This window comes from Melospiza georgiana, chromosome 2 (genome assembly GCF_028018845.1).
Source record: "Melospiza georgiana isolate bMelGeo1 chromosome 2, bMelGeo1.pri, whole genome shotgun sequence".
In the NCBI taxonomy this organism is placed as follows: domain Eukaryota; kingdom Metazoa; phylum Chordata; class Aves; order Passeriformes; family Passerellidae; genus Melospiza; species Melospiza georgiana.
Genome location: NC_080431.1, coordinates 23,076,025 through 23,091,347, shown reverse-complemented (window position 1 = coordinate 23,091,347; position 15,323 = coordinate 23,076,025). Strand labels below are relative to the sequence as shown.

General features: G+C 42.6%; 1 protein-coding gene across 1 annotated transcript; it reads right to left on the bottom strand.

The window, feature by feature from the left end:
* Positions 1–5,702: 5,702 nt before the first annotated feature.
* Positions 5,703–14,395, bottom strand: TXNDC9 (thioredoxin domain containing 9). The gene is made up of 5 exons (XM_058019036.1): positions 14,303–14,395; positions 12,447–12,663; positions 10,183–10,301; positions 8,068–8,322; positions 5,703–5,911 (listed from the first exon to the last, which is right to left on the bottom strand). Exons 2-5 carry the CDS (start codon positions 12,633–12,635, stop codon positions 5,794–5,796), a joined length of 681 nt encoding a protein of 226 aa, XP_057875019.1. The 5' UTR covers positions 12,636–12,663; positions 14,303–14,395; the 3' UTR covers positions 5,703–5,793.
* Between the last annotated feature and the right edge of the window lie 928 nt (positions 14,396–15,323).

The window sequence follows — 15,323 nt, the reverse complement described above, 5'->3', positions numbered from 1 at the left end:
CAGACAAATCCTCTACTGTTGTCCTTCCCAGCTTTTAAAGGGACACACCCAATTTAATAGTTACATTTCCATAGGTTTTTCTTTCTAACATCTAGCATACCTGGAAGTAATCATAGAATCATTTAGGCTGGAAAACACCTCTAAGATCATCGAGTCCAGCCATTAACACAGCACTGCCAATTCTACCACTAAACCACATCCCTAAGCAACACATCTACACATCTTCAAGTCTTCAAACTTGTAAGACATGAGGCTGTCAGTTTTCACTCTATTCAGAAGTAAAAAAGTGCAGAGTGTCCCAATCTTTTCCTTTACCTTGCCTTTCTGAAGAATGCAGATGAGCACTGCAGTAATATCCCCCTCTGCATCTCTCTGGCCTTCACATAAAGTATCTAAGGCTAGAAGTGTTTATGAGGGAGGGAAACAAGTGTTTTCCTTCTGTTCTCTAAAATGAAGTTTTACCACAGGAAAGGTTGTCCTAGCAAAAAGATTACTGGATTGGATTCTATGAGAGCTTGTTCACATCCCATCTTAAACACAGATCTATCACCTAAAGCAAAGTAATTTGAAGTTTGAGCCAAGTTAGGGTCCTGCACACGGGTGCAATCCCAAGCACAAATATAAGCAGGGGGATGAATGGATTGAGAGCAGCCCTGAGAAGGACTTGACGTTGGTTGACGAGAAGTTCAACATGACCCAGCCATGGGCACTCACAGACCAGAAAGGCAATTGTGTCTGGGCTGCAGCAAAGTCAGCTGGGGCCAGGTGGCTGAGGGGGGGATTCTGCCCCTCCACTACAGTCTCATAAGGTCTGGGCTCCCAGAGGAAGAAGGATGGGCAACTGCTGGAGCAAGTCCAGAGGAGGGTCACCAACGTGATCAGAGGGCTGGAGCACCTCTCCTATGAAGACAAGCTAGGATTAGGATTTTTCAGCCTGGAAAAGGAAAGACTCTGGAGAGACCTTATAGCACATTCCACTACCTAGAAGGGTCAAACAAGAGAGTTGTGGAGGCACTTTGTACAAGGGTGGGTAGTGATAGGACAAGGGGGAATGGCTTCAAACTGACAGAGGGTAGGTTTGGGTTTGATACAAGGAAAAAAGTCTTTGTGTGAGACACTGAAACAGGTTGCCCAGAGAAGTTGTGGGTGCCCCATCCCTGGAAGTGTTGAAGGCCACACTGTATAGGGTTTTGAGCAGCCTGGTTTCATGGAAGATGTCCCTGCCCATTGGCTTGGAACTAAGTGATGTTTAAGGTCCCTTCCAACCCAAACTATTCTGTGTTTTGATGATAACTATTAAGGACATTTTTGTGTGCCTGGAATTAATGGTACAAAGCATTGAAGACTGTTAACATTCTAAAAAACAAACAGGAAACCATTTCAGGCTTTTTCTAGGGTGGTGCACTAACAAAAGAAATAATTAGCAAGGAGGAAGTAGATCAGGAAGGTAATTAATTTTGTTCTGTGCATCAATCATCTGATTTTCATACAATGTCATCTTGGGAAAAGCCAATCATTACTGGATATTGCATGCTTTGCAAGGAAGGTAAGTTAATTTTTAAACCTTTTTTATAAGAGTCACATGTTGAAGTCATACCACCAGGCGGATGATGCTTGAATGGGCTGTGCTCCAAAATGCAAATTATATTAACACAGATTCAACACTGAACTGACACAGCTACATGGCAACTAGATCAGGGCTGGCTTAGTTTAGGCAGCTCAAGCCATGGCTGTAACAATTAATCAAAACCCAAAAAGTAGCTTTAGAATATGCACCTTATGGGCTCTCTAAAAGTAAATTTTCTTAATTACTTCCTTTCCATCAACAAGCACCCAGTATTTCTCAGTTTAGATGCACTTAAAAATAATTAACCAAATTTGAACAAGGTATTTTTGGGTAGTGCTTTGGGGTGTTATGTACTACTTTAGCCAGTGTGATGTGTTACCTTAAATTGATGAAGTAGGTATGAACATAAGTTGCCTTCTGTAGCATATGATACAGGAACAGTGCTCTGCAGAGGGATAGGGAACAAAGAGCAACTGGCAGACCACAATGTCTTGGATCACCACAATCATATTGGACTGGCTGAATACTGAAGGCTCCCAAGCATGATCCAAAGAACAAAAGATCAGAGTAAATCTTTTTTTTGTGTCAAATGTGGCGCAACTTATCTCTATTTATCCTTTAAATGTGGCTCAGGAGCAACATACTCCTCAGAGGAGTTCTCAAGCAGACTACTGTAACATCAAGCACCCTCACCTTCTGATTCTTAGAGGCTTTTCTTCAGCTCCAGATCATAACTCTCAAACTGTCACATGCAGCTCTTCTAAAGAGACAGATCAGCCACTCCTGACAGAATTTTCCTTTCAAAAAGTGGGTTGCACAGCTATTGTATATGCAATGAGTACAAAAGCCATGTTATTTCTTCAGCAGCTAGTGCTTGTTTGTGTATATATGAGAGATAAAGTGACAACATCCCTCACACTGGGTTGAGAACACCAGCTTTACCCTTATGGGGAAGACAAAGGGATTGTCTTAGAAACTGTACTGGTCAAAGCCCAAATTTCTATACAAATTTCTGTAGAAAAGCCTTCATTTTAGTATTTCTAGGTGGGGGATAGAAAAAAGGGGATTACTTGTAACATAGGACTTGACAACATCAATTCATCATCTGAGTTGGCCTCCCTCCACCCCTGTGACACTTGCAGGTAATCCAGCCTACTAAGGGGGTCTGAGAGCAGCTACTCAGTTGATGCTCTCTCCAGAACTTGTTTCTCATCCTGCCTCTTTCTTGGACCAGACTTCTTCACACTCTCAGATCCCAAAGCTCAGCTCAGCACTTCACTTTGGGGTAGATTTTGCTCTGTTGCTAGACCTAAGCACTAATCATTTTAAAATTATATGCTGAGTTCAGACATAAACCCCATCACTTCCCAAACTATACCTGAACATTTCTCATCTCTTTGTTGTCCAACAAGCTTTCATGGCTGACACATGCCAGACCAGGCACCATTTTGTGATTGGTCTAAGCTCAGGAACCTTAGTCAGTCATGTCCTGACATACCTCATCCATCTGTGGTAAGCAATTAATCACATAAAATTTGCATTTCTTCTGCATATTGAGAATCATTAGCATCTCATCAATCAGCCATATCACTACTAGATTGATGTTGACAAAGTTATCTTTCTGCTTTTCAAGTCTGTACAGCTGACATTTATTTGAGCTGGTGTTCTCTGTATTGTGACACTTGTAGCTTGCTGTCCCAGGTCTTATATCATGGGCAATTCATTAATTTAACCTGCATGGCAAAATCATTAAACTCTACCACAGAAGAGTAATTTGTTCCTCACTACTCAAACGAGATGAATTTCCCATTTCTTAAATAACTTTTGGGTTTCAGCAAAAAATAAAATGTTTGGGTTTGTTAATCTCAAAGTAATATGCAGGATGGAAGTGTAACCAAGACGACTGTTCAGTAAAAGTTTCAATGTTCATTCAAGACAAAATATACAGAAACAAGAAAAGTTTCCATGGAAGTAAAGACTTGAAGAGAGAATCTGTGAGATTACTATTTTCAAAATAAATCTAAACTTACAGTACGAACAGTCTCAACTTCCCTTGCTACCCATGTCCGTGGCAGGGGGGTTGGAACTAGATGATCTCTAGAGACCCCTGCAACCCAGCCCATTCCCTGAGCCTGATTCTACCCAAGCCACACATTCCTGCAAATTCCTTGTATCAGCACTAGAGTATGTGTGGTCATGTTACAAGCCTGATGAAGGAAGAGGTCCCAGGAAGATTAACCTAGAAAAAAAAAATCATCAGCTTAAAGTGACATGAAAGCAGAGACTCCAAGTAGGATTTGCACTGAGTTTGTAATGAGGCTTTTCACGTGTGGAACTGAGTAACCTCCACCAACGCACCGTGCTGGAATCCTGACAAGCCCACACGTTTCCACACAGCACACAGCTGCATCAGAGGTGATTTTATATTTCCACAGCTTATTCAACACAATTAGGGCTCAGTGATGACTCCTGCTAAGACACTTGTAAAAATACTGCTGGAACATTGGTTTCCTGAATTTCATGCAACTGGATGCGGGGGAAAAAAAGGGGCACTTTCTAAAGCATTGTGGATTAAAAAAGTGATCAGTGTGAAGCAAGTCTCCTTTATGCTTCTCCTAGATCAATGGGCAGCTGTGCACATCTTAAGTTGATTGTGTTCTCAAGTGATCCTGTATGGTAGGACAGAACTGTATATCACCTGTTAGAAATCCAGAAAGGGCTCAAACAAACTTTCTGATTGACTTTATTAATAAAGAAATTATTCCACAGCACCTAGATCTTCTTAGAAAGGACACAGCAGTCAACATTAGAATTAAAATAATTTTATTTCAATGTACATGAACAGAAATAAAATATAATTTTTTAAACTTAAAGAGATATATTGCTGGGCTGGCCCAATCACAAGTGTTCTCTACTACAAGGCAGCAAGATTGGCTAGACCCATTTCACTGCTATTTGGACCAACTAGATTCAAAGTACCACCTCAAAAGGATCCTTCAGCACAAAGCAAACAATTTTTCTGAAAATGAAAAAAAACCCCATCAATGGTTCACCTAGCCAGGAATTTTACATTGTGTCCAAGGAAGATCTCAAAAATTCTGTCCATCACTGAAGAACAGTACACAGTATGCGGCACTATATCTAAGCTTAACGATCAAGGTTTCTCCCAAATACTTTTCTCTATTCTACTCCCTTGTACAAAGCATCTGCTATAAAATCCACACATTCACAACCACAGAGTGATACAAACCCATGAACAAGGCTCTTTTCAATATGCTTGTTGCTATGTGCTATTGCCTGCTGGATCAGCTCTGACATGCAGCATTCGTAGATGGTAAAAGGGCATTTCTCTTGGCCATCTATTTCAGAATTCACAGAAGTTATGACTGTTTTTACAACTTACAGTGCAATGCAGTTAATTTATTCAATGGCATGATATGGCACCATAAGAAAAGCAATTATTTGTTAAAATGCACAATTTCTTTACTAATAATTTTGTGATGCTTTACTGATAATGTAAGTAATAATAAATATAAAAAGACAACTGGAAGAGGAACTTATAAAGAACAATCTTTTTTAGAAGTGAATGTTACCTCCTTTAATAATGAAAAACAGAAAAAAAAACCTTGTTAGATTCAATGAAAACAATAGGAAGTAGTTCCTCACACAGCACAGTTAAACTGTGACCTCCTTGCCACATCATGTGGATGCCTGGATACTATGAGGATTTAAAGAGATTTTTCTTCTATTATTTTAAGCAGCAAACACTCTCAGATATGGTGTTCCCCAAGCCACAGATTACTTAAACTAGACTGTGGGGAAGCATTGCTATCTGGTCACCCTGTTTGCATTCTTCCTTGTGCATCTCCTTTTAGCCACTGAGACCAGATCCTGGGCCAGAGGGACCTTTGGTCTGACTTCATACAGTAGTTTCTAGGTTACTTCAAAACATTTCATAAACTTATACTTAAGACAAAGGGCTTAAGTTCATCACTTGCCACATCATTTAGTTAGAAGGACTAAGATTTTCAAATTACAAATGACTTCCAAAAGAGGAAAAAAAATACTTAAGCTTTTTCCTGCTGTGACTCAGTTGTATAAAACTGTATAGAAAAATGAGAATTATGTGCAGATGTAATGAAAAGCAGTAAGCTTTATAAAAATCATTCTTAGAAATATACCACGCATAAACAAAAGATGATTTACAAATATATTTAGCGGCTCTTCTAGTCGTCATCAGAATCTGAATCATATATCTTTCCTCTGATGGTCTTCTTGTCCAGCTTTGTAAAGCTTGTTCCATATTTCTTTTGACTTTGAAAAGGTGGATCCATCAAGTTTCCACTACAGAAAAAGGGTAAGACAAGTTGATTAAAGCCATATTCATCCAGACAGTAAGCATCATGTCTCATGACCTGTTTCTACAGAAAACCACAGTCTAACAGAACACAATGCCTACTTGTACCCTAAGCAGCACTGTGGTGTTGCTAGCATAGCACATCCTGGTGAAGATGGCCTGGATAACTGGAGTTAAGACAGGCATGTGAAAGTAAACAGCACCTGTAAGTGGAGCTGTAAAATGAAAAGGCTTTTCCTGCAAACTGATCATGCTAAAGACGAGTCTGTCAGAGTAAACTCTAAGTAGGGAATTACAGAGAGACTTTTCAAAACAGGTGAGGAAGCATCAGCACAAAAGAAGCTAAAATGTTGCTAACAAGGACTCTAGAGTCAGAACTGGGGTTTGCCAGAAGGCACCTTGTGCTATCCCTGCTATCTCTTCCCTGCAGGAACTCACACCTCAGAGTGCCCCCACGGTCCTGCAGGGGCTCTCTCAGCAGCATGTGCATCCATGGGAATGGGCCTGTGCTCCCTGCTGGAAGCAGCAGGTTTCACATGAAACTGGAGCACCTACTTCTCTTCCAGCAGGGTTGTGCAAGGAGGGGAATCCCCTCTGGCTGCTCAGAAATGGGTGTGCCCTGCTTTTGCTCACATGACCTGTGAGGGGTTTGCATCCAAGTGAGTGAGTGAGCGAGCGAGCAATTACAATAGTTGCAACCTTCTGTGATTAGCTATAAACGGATCTTCAGAAATTTGTAGTTCTTTACAAAATGGTAATACTCTTTTGCTGATATTAATCCTAAATATACAGCCCACAGATTGCAACTTAATCACATATGTTAACATACCACTTGAATCCTGATTTTGGGCAAATAATTTGACCTGAACAGTTTTTCCCCTAAACAAAGTATACCCTTTTACCATCTGCTATCCCACAGGTTGAAGGAAAAGAACTATTTCTAAGCTCTCAGGAGGCCTATGCCCTTTTCAGGAACTCCAGAGAGAGGGAAGTGGGAACTGTTTCAGAACAGTTTGGAAATGTGGCTTGCATTGCAAAGCCAGGGTCTGCCAAAAGGAACGAAGAACAAAATTCCCCCACTCCACAAGGAGCTAAGAACAAATTCACAGTACTAGTTGAGTCAAGTAGAAATAACATTATGCCATAAGCCAATGTATCAACATTTAGCAAATTCAGCAGTGCTTGATATAACTCCAGTGAAGGATTTTTCCCATAAAAGGCTGTTGCATCCAAGCTGTCTTTGCATATTTGCTTTTCACTGGACTGGGAAATACCAGTTGTTTTAAAATTGTAAGTTTCAGTCATTTCACCCGAAGTTCAACAGCTACCAAGTCAAATTGACTAGTAGTTTCTTTGGCTTTAAGATACAATACTTCTTGCCAAAAATTTACCTCATTAGACATTTAAATAAAGTCAGGTAATGATATTTAAAATTTAAAGTGCACTAAATACATTCAAAACAATAGAGCAAAATTAACCTAAAACAAGAGATGACATTTGAATCAAATTGGAAAGGAAAGCAGAATTTTGGTAAATAATTCTCTGGTAAAGTTAGGCTATTGTGGTGACAGATATTTTTTACTGCCTTTTGTTCTGTAGTCTTTAACAAGGTACTTATGATGATTATATTGTACTGTTACTCAGTTTATTTACACTTATTTGAATTATTTTCCATTTTCAGTAGTTTGTTGAAGAAAAAAGTATATTCATGTATGTAATACTGACTTAGATGCAGTTTAAGGATGACTTTCTCTAAAGTGGATGAAAAATGCTCAGACTTCACTGCATTGCAACAGTGACATGAAGCATCTATAGATGCTATAGGGTTACATTAGATGCATGACACTGAAGCCACATCAGAGCATCACTGCTACTCCATACACCTCATGAAAAGAACTGGGTTTATTTTTATTACTCTACAAAAAGGACAACTCAACACTCATTACAACATCTCAATCTCTTTGGCAAGGTATTATCTTCTTTCCCTTGATGGAGCACAAAGATTAAGTAACTAGATTAAACTCTTAAATGTCTTTTTAGCATACAACATAATGAAGTTACAACCTTTCAGATTCTCCTGTCTGCAAGTTCATTCTCTTTGTACTTAATCTGAAAACAAAAGAATCACAAAACACTTAATTACCTGTAATTAATTATATCTGCACAGCCTAATCTCCATTCTAAGGTTTCTGTAGTGAAGTCATCAGTGTTACCGAGGTCAGTAAAGCCCACGACGTAGTCCTGTGTTTTCCCATCTTTTATTAGTGCTAGAGTGGGAATTACTTTGATGCGCAGTCTCTCGCACAAGAAAGGAGATTTTTCAGCATTTAATTTCAAGAATTTTGTCTCAATGTGCTTTTTTGCCAATACAGTCAAGTGTTTGTCCATTATTTGGCACCTGTGGAAAAATTAACCCAAAATATATAAAGTGTTAGAATGAATAAGCTGACGAATATGCATTTGAGAGGAAGTTTAAAAGGAGCAGTAAAGAACTAGCTCTATCATGTTAATACTTAGCATTACCTCTGTAATAGAGAATTTAGTTTCAAGACAAACTATGTTTCAGAGGTAGCTGGATTTAATGACTAATAGTGGAACAGCTTGGAGCACCTCTACTGTATAATTATACCATCCCTTTCTCTAATTTCTTCCTAATTACCTTCCGTACACCTGGAAGCCTCGCCCTCATTTCTGGAGGCCTGCACTTACTGGTGACATTTCTTTCTGTTCTTCCAGTTCAAGCTTCACTGCCTGTCAACTGGAAACATTTCTCTATAGAAGATTTCCTCAGAGAAATGTGTTACAGTGTTCTGGATTTTTGCAGTCACTACCTTCACAGCTGAGATGCAGTAACCCAGTGTAAGTAAAAAAAAAGTGATTTGCATGGACTGCTTTGCACATTAGTGCTAAAGGCAAAAATACTTGGCTTCTGTTGCCATGGAATAGGAGTGAGCATACAACTACTGTTTCTCAGCCATGGGGCAGTGATGTGAACTGCCCAAAATACTTGTCAGACCACAGAGATGCATGGACTCATCACCTGCAATCTCAGCTTTCTGGATTGCCTTCTCTAAGCAGTTTGGTTTAGCTGCATGAACTCTGTGATGTGACTGTCCTTAAACTTGAGAGGAGAGCTGAACAGATCAAAAAAGCTGGACTGGACAAAGATGAAAGCAACTTGATAAGGTGGCTGGTAAACCAAACACATGAGCTTCAACCTGTTTGTCAGCATGGCACACTTTACAAAGCACTTTCTCAGAAGTTCCTTCTCCTGTCTGAGCCTACAGACTTTGCTGATTCAAGAAACAAGAACCCAAACCTGTCATAAGCTGCTTCATCTGCAGTGACAGCCTTTCACTCTCTTGAGTAAAAGCTAGCCAAATACAACTGCTTTAAAGACTTATGAAATGTAGGACACGGATACCTCACTGCAAAATCCAGCCTTGACCTCTTGCAATTTCTCACATGGAGGCTGTTTCAGTTTATATTCTATACGCTAGGGAGAACATAACACCTTTGGGGAAAAAAAAAAACCCCAAAGAACCAAAACCAGGACAACTGGCTCCTCCTTCAATAAACTACTCTACTTTGCTACTGCATTTTAACAGAACACATTGAGAGACCCAGTGAGGAACAGCCTACAACCCAGAACTTCCAAAATTCTTCCAAGGAAGTGGGACATCTTAGTTTGGGTTCCTATTCTGAGTCACCACATATTCTCAGATCTTGGTGTCTCACACTCTAAAAAAAGTGACAGAATCACAAAGGCACAGGCACAAAGGGAAAGCAGCTGCAACTGATCCTTTCAAAGTAAAAGGTCAAATTCTCAAGATGCCTAGACAAGATTTAGGGCATTTTTTCCTGTTTGCCAGAACCACCCAGATCTGGACTAACCAAAGCCATCTTTTTGAAAGGCTGCTCTTGTATGCTCTACATTTACAGACCCAACTGCCTCAAACTAAATCAATAATGAAACACAGCAGTCTCTCAAATACTGTCAAAGAGGTTAAACATCTATGTTCTAATCAACTATGTAGCAGAATATGAATTGTTATCCAATCATGTTCAGATTAACTGTAGTGGAAAAATACATTTAAAAAATCAAATGTCTTGAAAAGTGACTGAGATTTATAATGAAGCAAAGTGAATACTTCTAAAAATGCTTGTTCATGAGTGGGATTTGAAAGAACAAAAAACACATCTGTTTTTGTAGACATCTTTAAACAAAAGTTTCTTCAGCACAGCTTATTTACTATACCTGAATGTTGTATCTCTATAGAAATGGCAAACCACATTTTTACTTTCTTTGACTTCTTGGAAAAAGTCTCTCTCACTTGGGATTTCTCTGTATTCTCCATGTCCTTTTGAAAGCCACTCCTTGAAAAACATAAAAGCAAATAATTAGTATGGAGGTTGTTAGTCTATCTGTTGTGCAAACTCTACAGCTTTTAGAAAATGGAAGAGGGGGCCTGCAGGGAAAACCCATTTCATACAGTAGTGGAGAAACAAATTACTTCCTCCCCTTTAGTTTTATTTTAAAAATACACAGATAAGGCCACCTTACTTACTTGTAAACACAAATCTTGTACAGAGCTACATAAAATTCTGCAATGCAGCCTCTTAGTAAGACAAGAGTAGTTCAAAGAATACAACAAAAACTCTTGGCATTTGAAAATTTTTATGTACACTCAAAGAACTCGTCTAAACTTAGTCAAGTAATTACATGAATTAAATACATTTTTAATTTTTTTTACTCTATGAAAAAAATCTGTGAGAGAAAAAGCCTACTAACTCATCTGCAATAAATGATGTTTACCTATCAAATATACACTGAAGGGATCTTAACATGAATCAGGCTCACAGAAAATCATGCAGAAAACACATGTGCACCATCAGTCATAACACTGATAGAGAAACAGAATGTCACAAGCTAAAATTTAGAGGTAACTTCAAAAACTGTCTGATTAAGTGTGCAAACACAGTTTCCAAAGAGCTAATCTTCCACATTTTCAACAAACACACTTAAAGGAAAAACCTCACAACCTCTACATTACTAAAAGGTAATTGCAGTGTATTTAAACAAGTACAGACTAATCTACATGATTAGTAGTGCAGTATGACAAAAAGTGACAAAAACTTTAACTTTCCAGTGGGGGAAAAAATTTAGATAAATCACTGTTCTTAATCTTGCAGTTTTGTCTTAGGAAGGTGACAGAAAAAAAAGGTTTCCAAGCAAACCAAAGGTATCCTGTAAGCTAAATTAGGATAGAACAAAGACTCTCCTGAATACTGTATACATTAAAAATTCATGGAAGTATGAGCATATGAAGAAGTCACCATGATGCAAATCAAGAACTCAGTTATCCCTCAACAGTGATTATGCATTAATTCCTCTCTCCACAGATTTATTGTGGAATAGTGTGACAGCACACTCCTTTTACTGAGCAGTATCCTACTCCACATTTGCACTTGAAAGTGTGTGAGAACAGCGACTTAAGCTCAAACACATGAAGAAGTTTTTACATGTTCACATCCAAGGACATCTAAGTGTCATGACTTCTGAAAAAGGAGAATGCTAGACTCAAATATAAACTGAACTTCTGAAGACAAGTGAATAGTGTGCCACTTTCTCTACTTCTGTGTTTACAGAACCAAAGCTGCTGGTGCTGCCTGTCCTGCAGCACCCCAGCCATGCCATGACATTTCACTGCATTCCCATTTCAAAGTCTGGCACCAGCTTTTAAGGACTCCATCACAGCCAGGCATCTCCTTTCAGCCAAGCCACTTCTCCCCCACCACAATCAATTTCTTGTTTAGGTTAGCTCAGATGGAATAAGCTGAGAAACCTACAGCTTCCTTACTTGTAATTCAGGTCTCACACCATATGTTACCAAAATTATGGTGTAAGCTATTGCTCAAAAAGAGCTCTCAGGGAGCATAAAGACCTCGTTTGACATGAGGTGTCAGGTCCCAAGGGAGTATTTCCTTCCTGTAGGAGGAAATGAGCAGTCACACAAAGCCAACATTTCATTGGCTCAAAAGGAGTCTGACAAATGATTCCAGCCTAGGAACAAGGAAAAATGCCATTTCACCCTTCTACAAAATACCTTAACAAGGGGGCACATATCACATGCTGTGAGTAAAAATCCAGAAGCTTCAGAAGAAGACACTTCAGAAAGAGCCTAAAGCCTTATGATTAGGTTGGCTACAGGACTTATGCTCCTAGATAGCAATATTCAGTGAACAGGGACACACTCAAATCTCTGTATGAAACTCCTTATCCTATCCTTACTGTAACAACCACAGAGGTGCTTCTCTCCTTCTGTTAAAAAACACAAAGCATGCACACACGGACAGACACTTACTTTCCTGGATAATTTAAAATTAATAAACACAGAAGGGAGAGAAAGGGAAAAAATCCACAAAACCAACCAAACAACCCCAAAACACTTAGTTCACATATACAATTTCCAAAAATTCTGTTACACTCTACACATCAAGAGTCTATACTACAGAAATTACTTGTTTCTGCTGCTGGCTCTTTTTTAGGGCCTCAAGCCTCCTCTGTTTAAGGCGTTCCAATTCATCTTCATCCATTTGGTCCAGCTTCTGTAGTTCAGCATCCAGATGTTCTTCCACAACCTTGGCTGACTGAAGTATTTCATTCTCCAGAACTTTTTGCAGGATATCCACAGAGGTATCAGCAGCCATCTTTAGCTGGAAAGTGGTCTCTTCAGAGCTGTGGAAATAGCGATAAAAGGAATTAACATACAAGGAATTTACACAAACACTTAATTTAAACTCTGATCTCTCTTTGCTTGCAGTTCACACCACAAAAAACCAAAGTTCTCTGCTATTTGAACACAGGAGTAGTTAGCAGATAGTTCTTTTCTTTATTGCAACCCATTTTGAAGAATACTTTCATGATGAACACAGATGGCAAAGATATAAATTAAGTCCTATTATTTCAGCCCCAAAGGCAGCTACTGAAAGTGCACAGGAACCTAAAACTGCTTGTTAATATAAAGAAGAAAAATTCATCAGTTCCAAAAGGACACCCATCCTGAGCCAGATGTGCCTACTTTAACAAATATTCTGAAACAAGATGATTCAGTTGGAGAGCTCCAAGCTGCTGGGAGGAGGTAAAGGATGCCTCAGAACAAGTCTAAGCAACACTCAGTATGTAAGTTTGTACCAGTAGTTCAAATGCAATTACTTTAAGCCCCTCAGGCACATTAACATATATAAATCTGAATTAACACTCCTCTCCTCAGCTACAAGAAAGACAAGGTGCTCAACAGCAAATGCTCTAGGCCAATACACTGCTTTAATTAGTTCCAGAAAATCGCTACTGCAAACAGCAACTTATAGCAGCCAGCAAGAGGATTTAAAAGCCACTACCTAATTGCTGTGTGAAGAAACACAGCCAAATAATTTTCTGTAAAGTTCTCCCTGCCCAAACACATCAAAAAACACAGAACACTAATCAGAGTGCACGAAGACTTGTGACAACACAATCGACTGTTCTCCCCAATAAACTTACAGTGCAGAAAATTATCAGTGCAGTGACTGACAGTCCTGAAACAGTGACAGTGCACAGTCACCCTACTGAGACTCTCAACCTGCTGACCACGGACCTGAGGTGCCGAATCTGCGTTCCAGAGTACTCTTGGCTGTATTTCAAAGCAGGCGGTCTGCCAGCGTCACTGGCTCTGGGAACACGGTGCCCACACAGGCCAGAGAAACGCTTTAGGCACGGCCGGGAGAAGCTCGCAGATGAGGGCAGCAGTGCCCGGCCCGCGGCCACGCGTGTCACCGCCACGCTCGCTCTGCCTCCCTCTCCCAAAGCTGCTGCCCACAAAGTCTGTCTGTCCCCCACCCTTTCCTATGTTTCCAGAGGCAATGTGAACCCTGCCGGCGGCGATCAGAGGCCAGCAGGTCTCCAGGCACGGAGCGAAGGGTGGCTGCTCCTCCAAGCAATCAGCAGGAAAAGCAGCACTGACCCCCGCCAGCCCCCACTGCAAGCCGAGCTGCCCAGCGCTATCCCGGCTCCCAAGCCGCGGAACCCGCGGGCCAAGAGGCTTTTCCCACGCAGCCGGGAGCCTCGGCGGTGCCGGCGGGGACGCGGTTCCGCCGCTTGGCCGGGAAGCGGCGCCGGGGTCCCGGACGAGAGGGGCGGCTCACGGCGGGGACACTGCGCAGGCGCCGCACGCCTTCCTCCGCGGGCTCGCTACACACAGCGCCACAGACAATGCACGCACCCGGCTCAGGAGGACTCTCCAGGGGCGGGGCGCCGCCCGCCCTGCCCCGGGCTCGGTGCTGGCGGTGTCGCCGCCCGCGGCCGCAACCCCGACCCGCTCCCGGCACCCGCCGCTCACCCTCCGCTTCCTCGCGCGCGCCGGCCGCGCCCCTCCGCCGCTATCGCGAGAGTCAGCGCGGGGCGCACGGCGCGCGCGTGGAACTCTCCCCGACGCGCTGATTGGCCGCCAAAGCGGGCACGCGCCCCTGCGGGAGGCCGCGCGCGCACCCGCGGAACTGCCCCCGACGCGCTGACTGGCCGCGGGCCCGCGCCCAGCTGGCGCGCGTGGGCCCCGTGCCGGGTACGTACGTACGTGCGAATGTGCGTGTGCGTGTGTGCGTGTGTGTGTACGCCGCACCTGCGGGCGGGAGCCGCGGGCTGGGGGGGTCCCACCCTCCGCGCCGCCGCAGCTCCGCCCCGAGGTGTCCCCGCCCCCGCCAGCAGCACCCGCCTGCTGGGACGCTGCGGTTCCTCTCCCGCCGTGCTTGCGAGGGGCAGGACTTGGCCGCGAGAGGCGGGGCAGCGCACGCCCCCTGCCTCAAAGGCAGTTTCCCCGCGCGTAGGCGGCTCGGGTGGCTGCCGAGGCGCCGGTGGCAGCGACCGCCGCTGCTCTGTGGGGGATTCCTGCTCGGGGGTGGGCGTGAGGCCCCGGCGGGCGTGTGGCGGTCGGGAGCGGCGGGGCCGGGCCCCGGAGCGATGGCGTGAGGTAAGTAACGCTGCGGGGGCTGCGCAGCTCCGGGAGGCTCACCGAGAACCGGGCTGTGCCGGCAGCCGCGGCTCGCCGTCTCTTTGCTTCTTCTGCAAGTGCGCTGGAAGATCCGCTCATATAAATAATGGAACATTAAAGCGTGGGTTTTTTTTAGAAAAGAAAACAGCAGCAGCAATAACAACAACAACAAAAACCGTCAAATCACCAATCCCCCGAAAAACCCAAAATGCAACACACGTGTTCTGCTTTCTTTTTTCTTGGAAATCTGGCTCCCCGGTACTGAAGTGCGAAGACGGGGAAGGTGCGGTGGGAAGATAAACTCGGCCTTATCTGCAGCAGCATGGGAGGGAGAGGCTGATAAGGAGCTACAGCTGTATAAAGGCAAAGGGAA

What these genes read in the sequence shown, in the direction of transcription:
- TXNDC9 (XM_058019036.1), bottom strand. Translation starts at nt 12,635, where the DNA reads ATGGCTGCTGATACCTCTGTGGATATCCTGCAAAAAGTTCTGGAGAAT. An exon ending in TATAGAGATACAACATTCAG is followed by an intron (nt 8,323 to 10,182) that starts GTATAGTAAATA and finishes ATTTTTCCACAG; the next exon opens with GTGCCAAATAATGGACAAAC. An exon ending in GCAGATATAATTAATTACAG is followed by an intron (nt 5,912 to 8,067) that starts GTAATTAAGTGT and finishes CTTTTTCTGTAG; the next exon opens with TGGAAACTTGATGGATCCAC.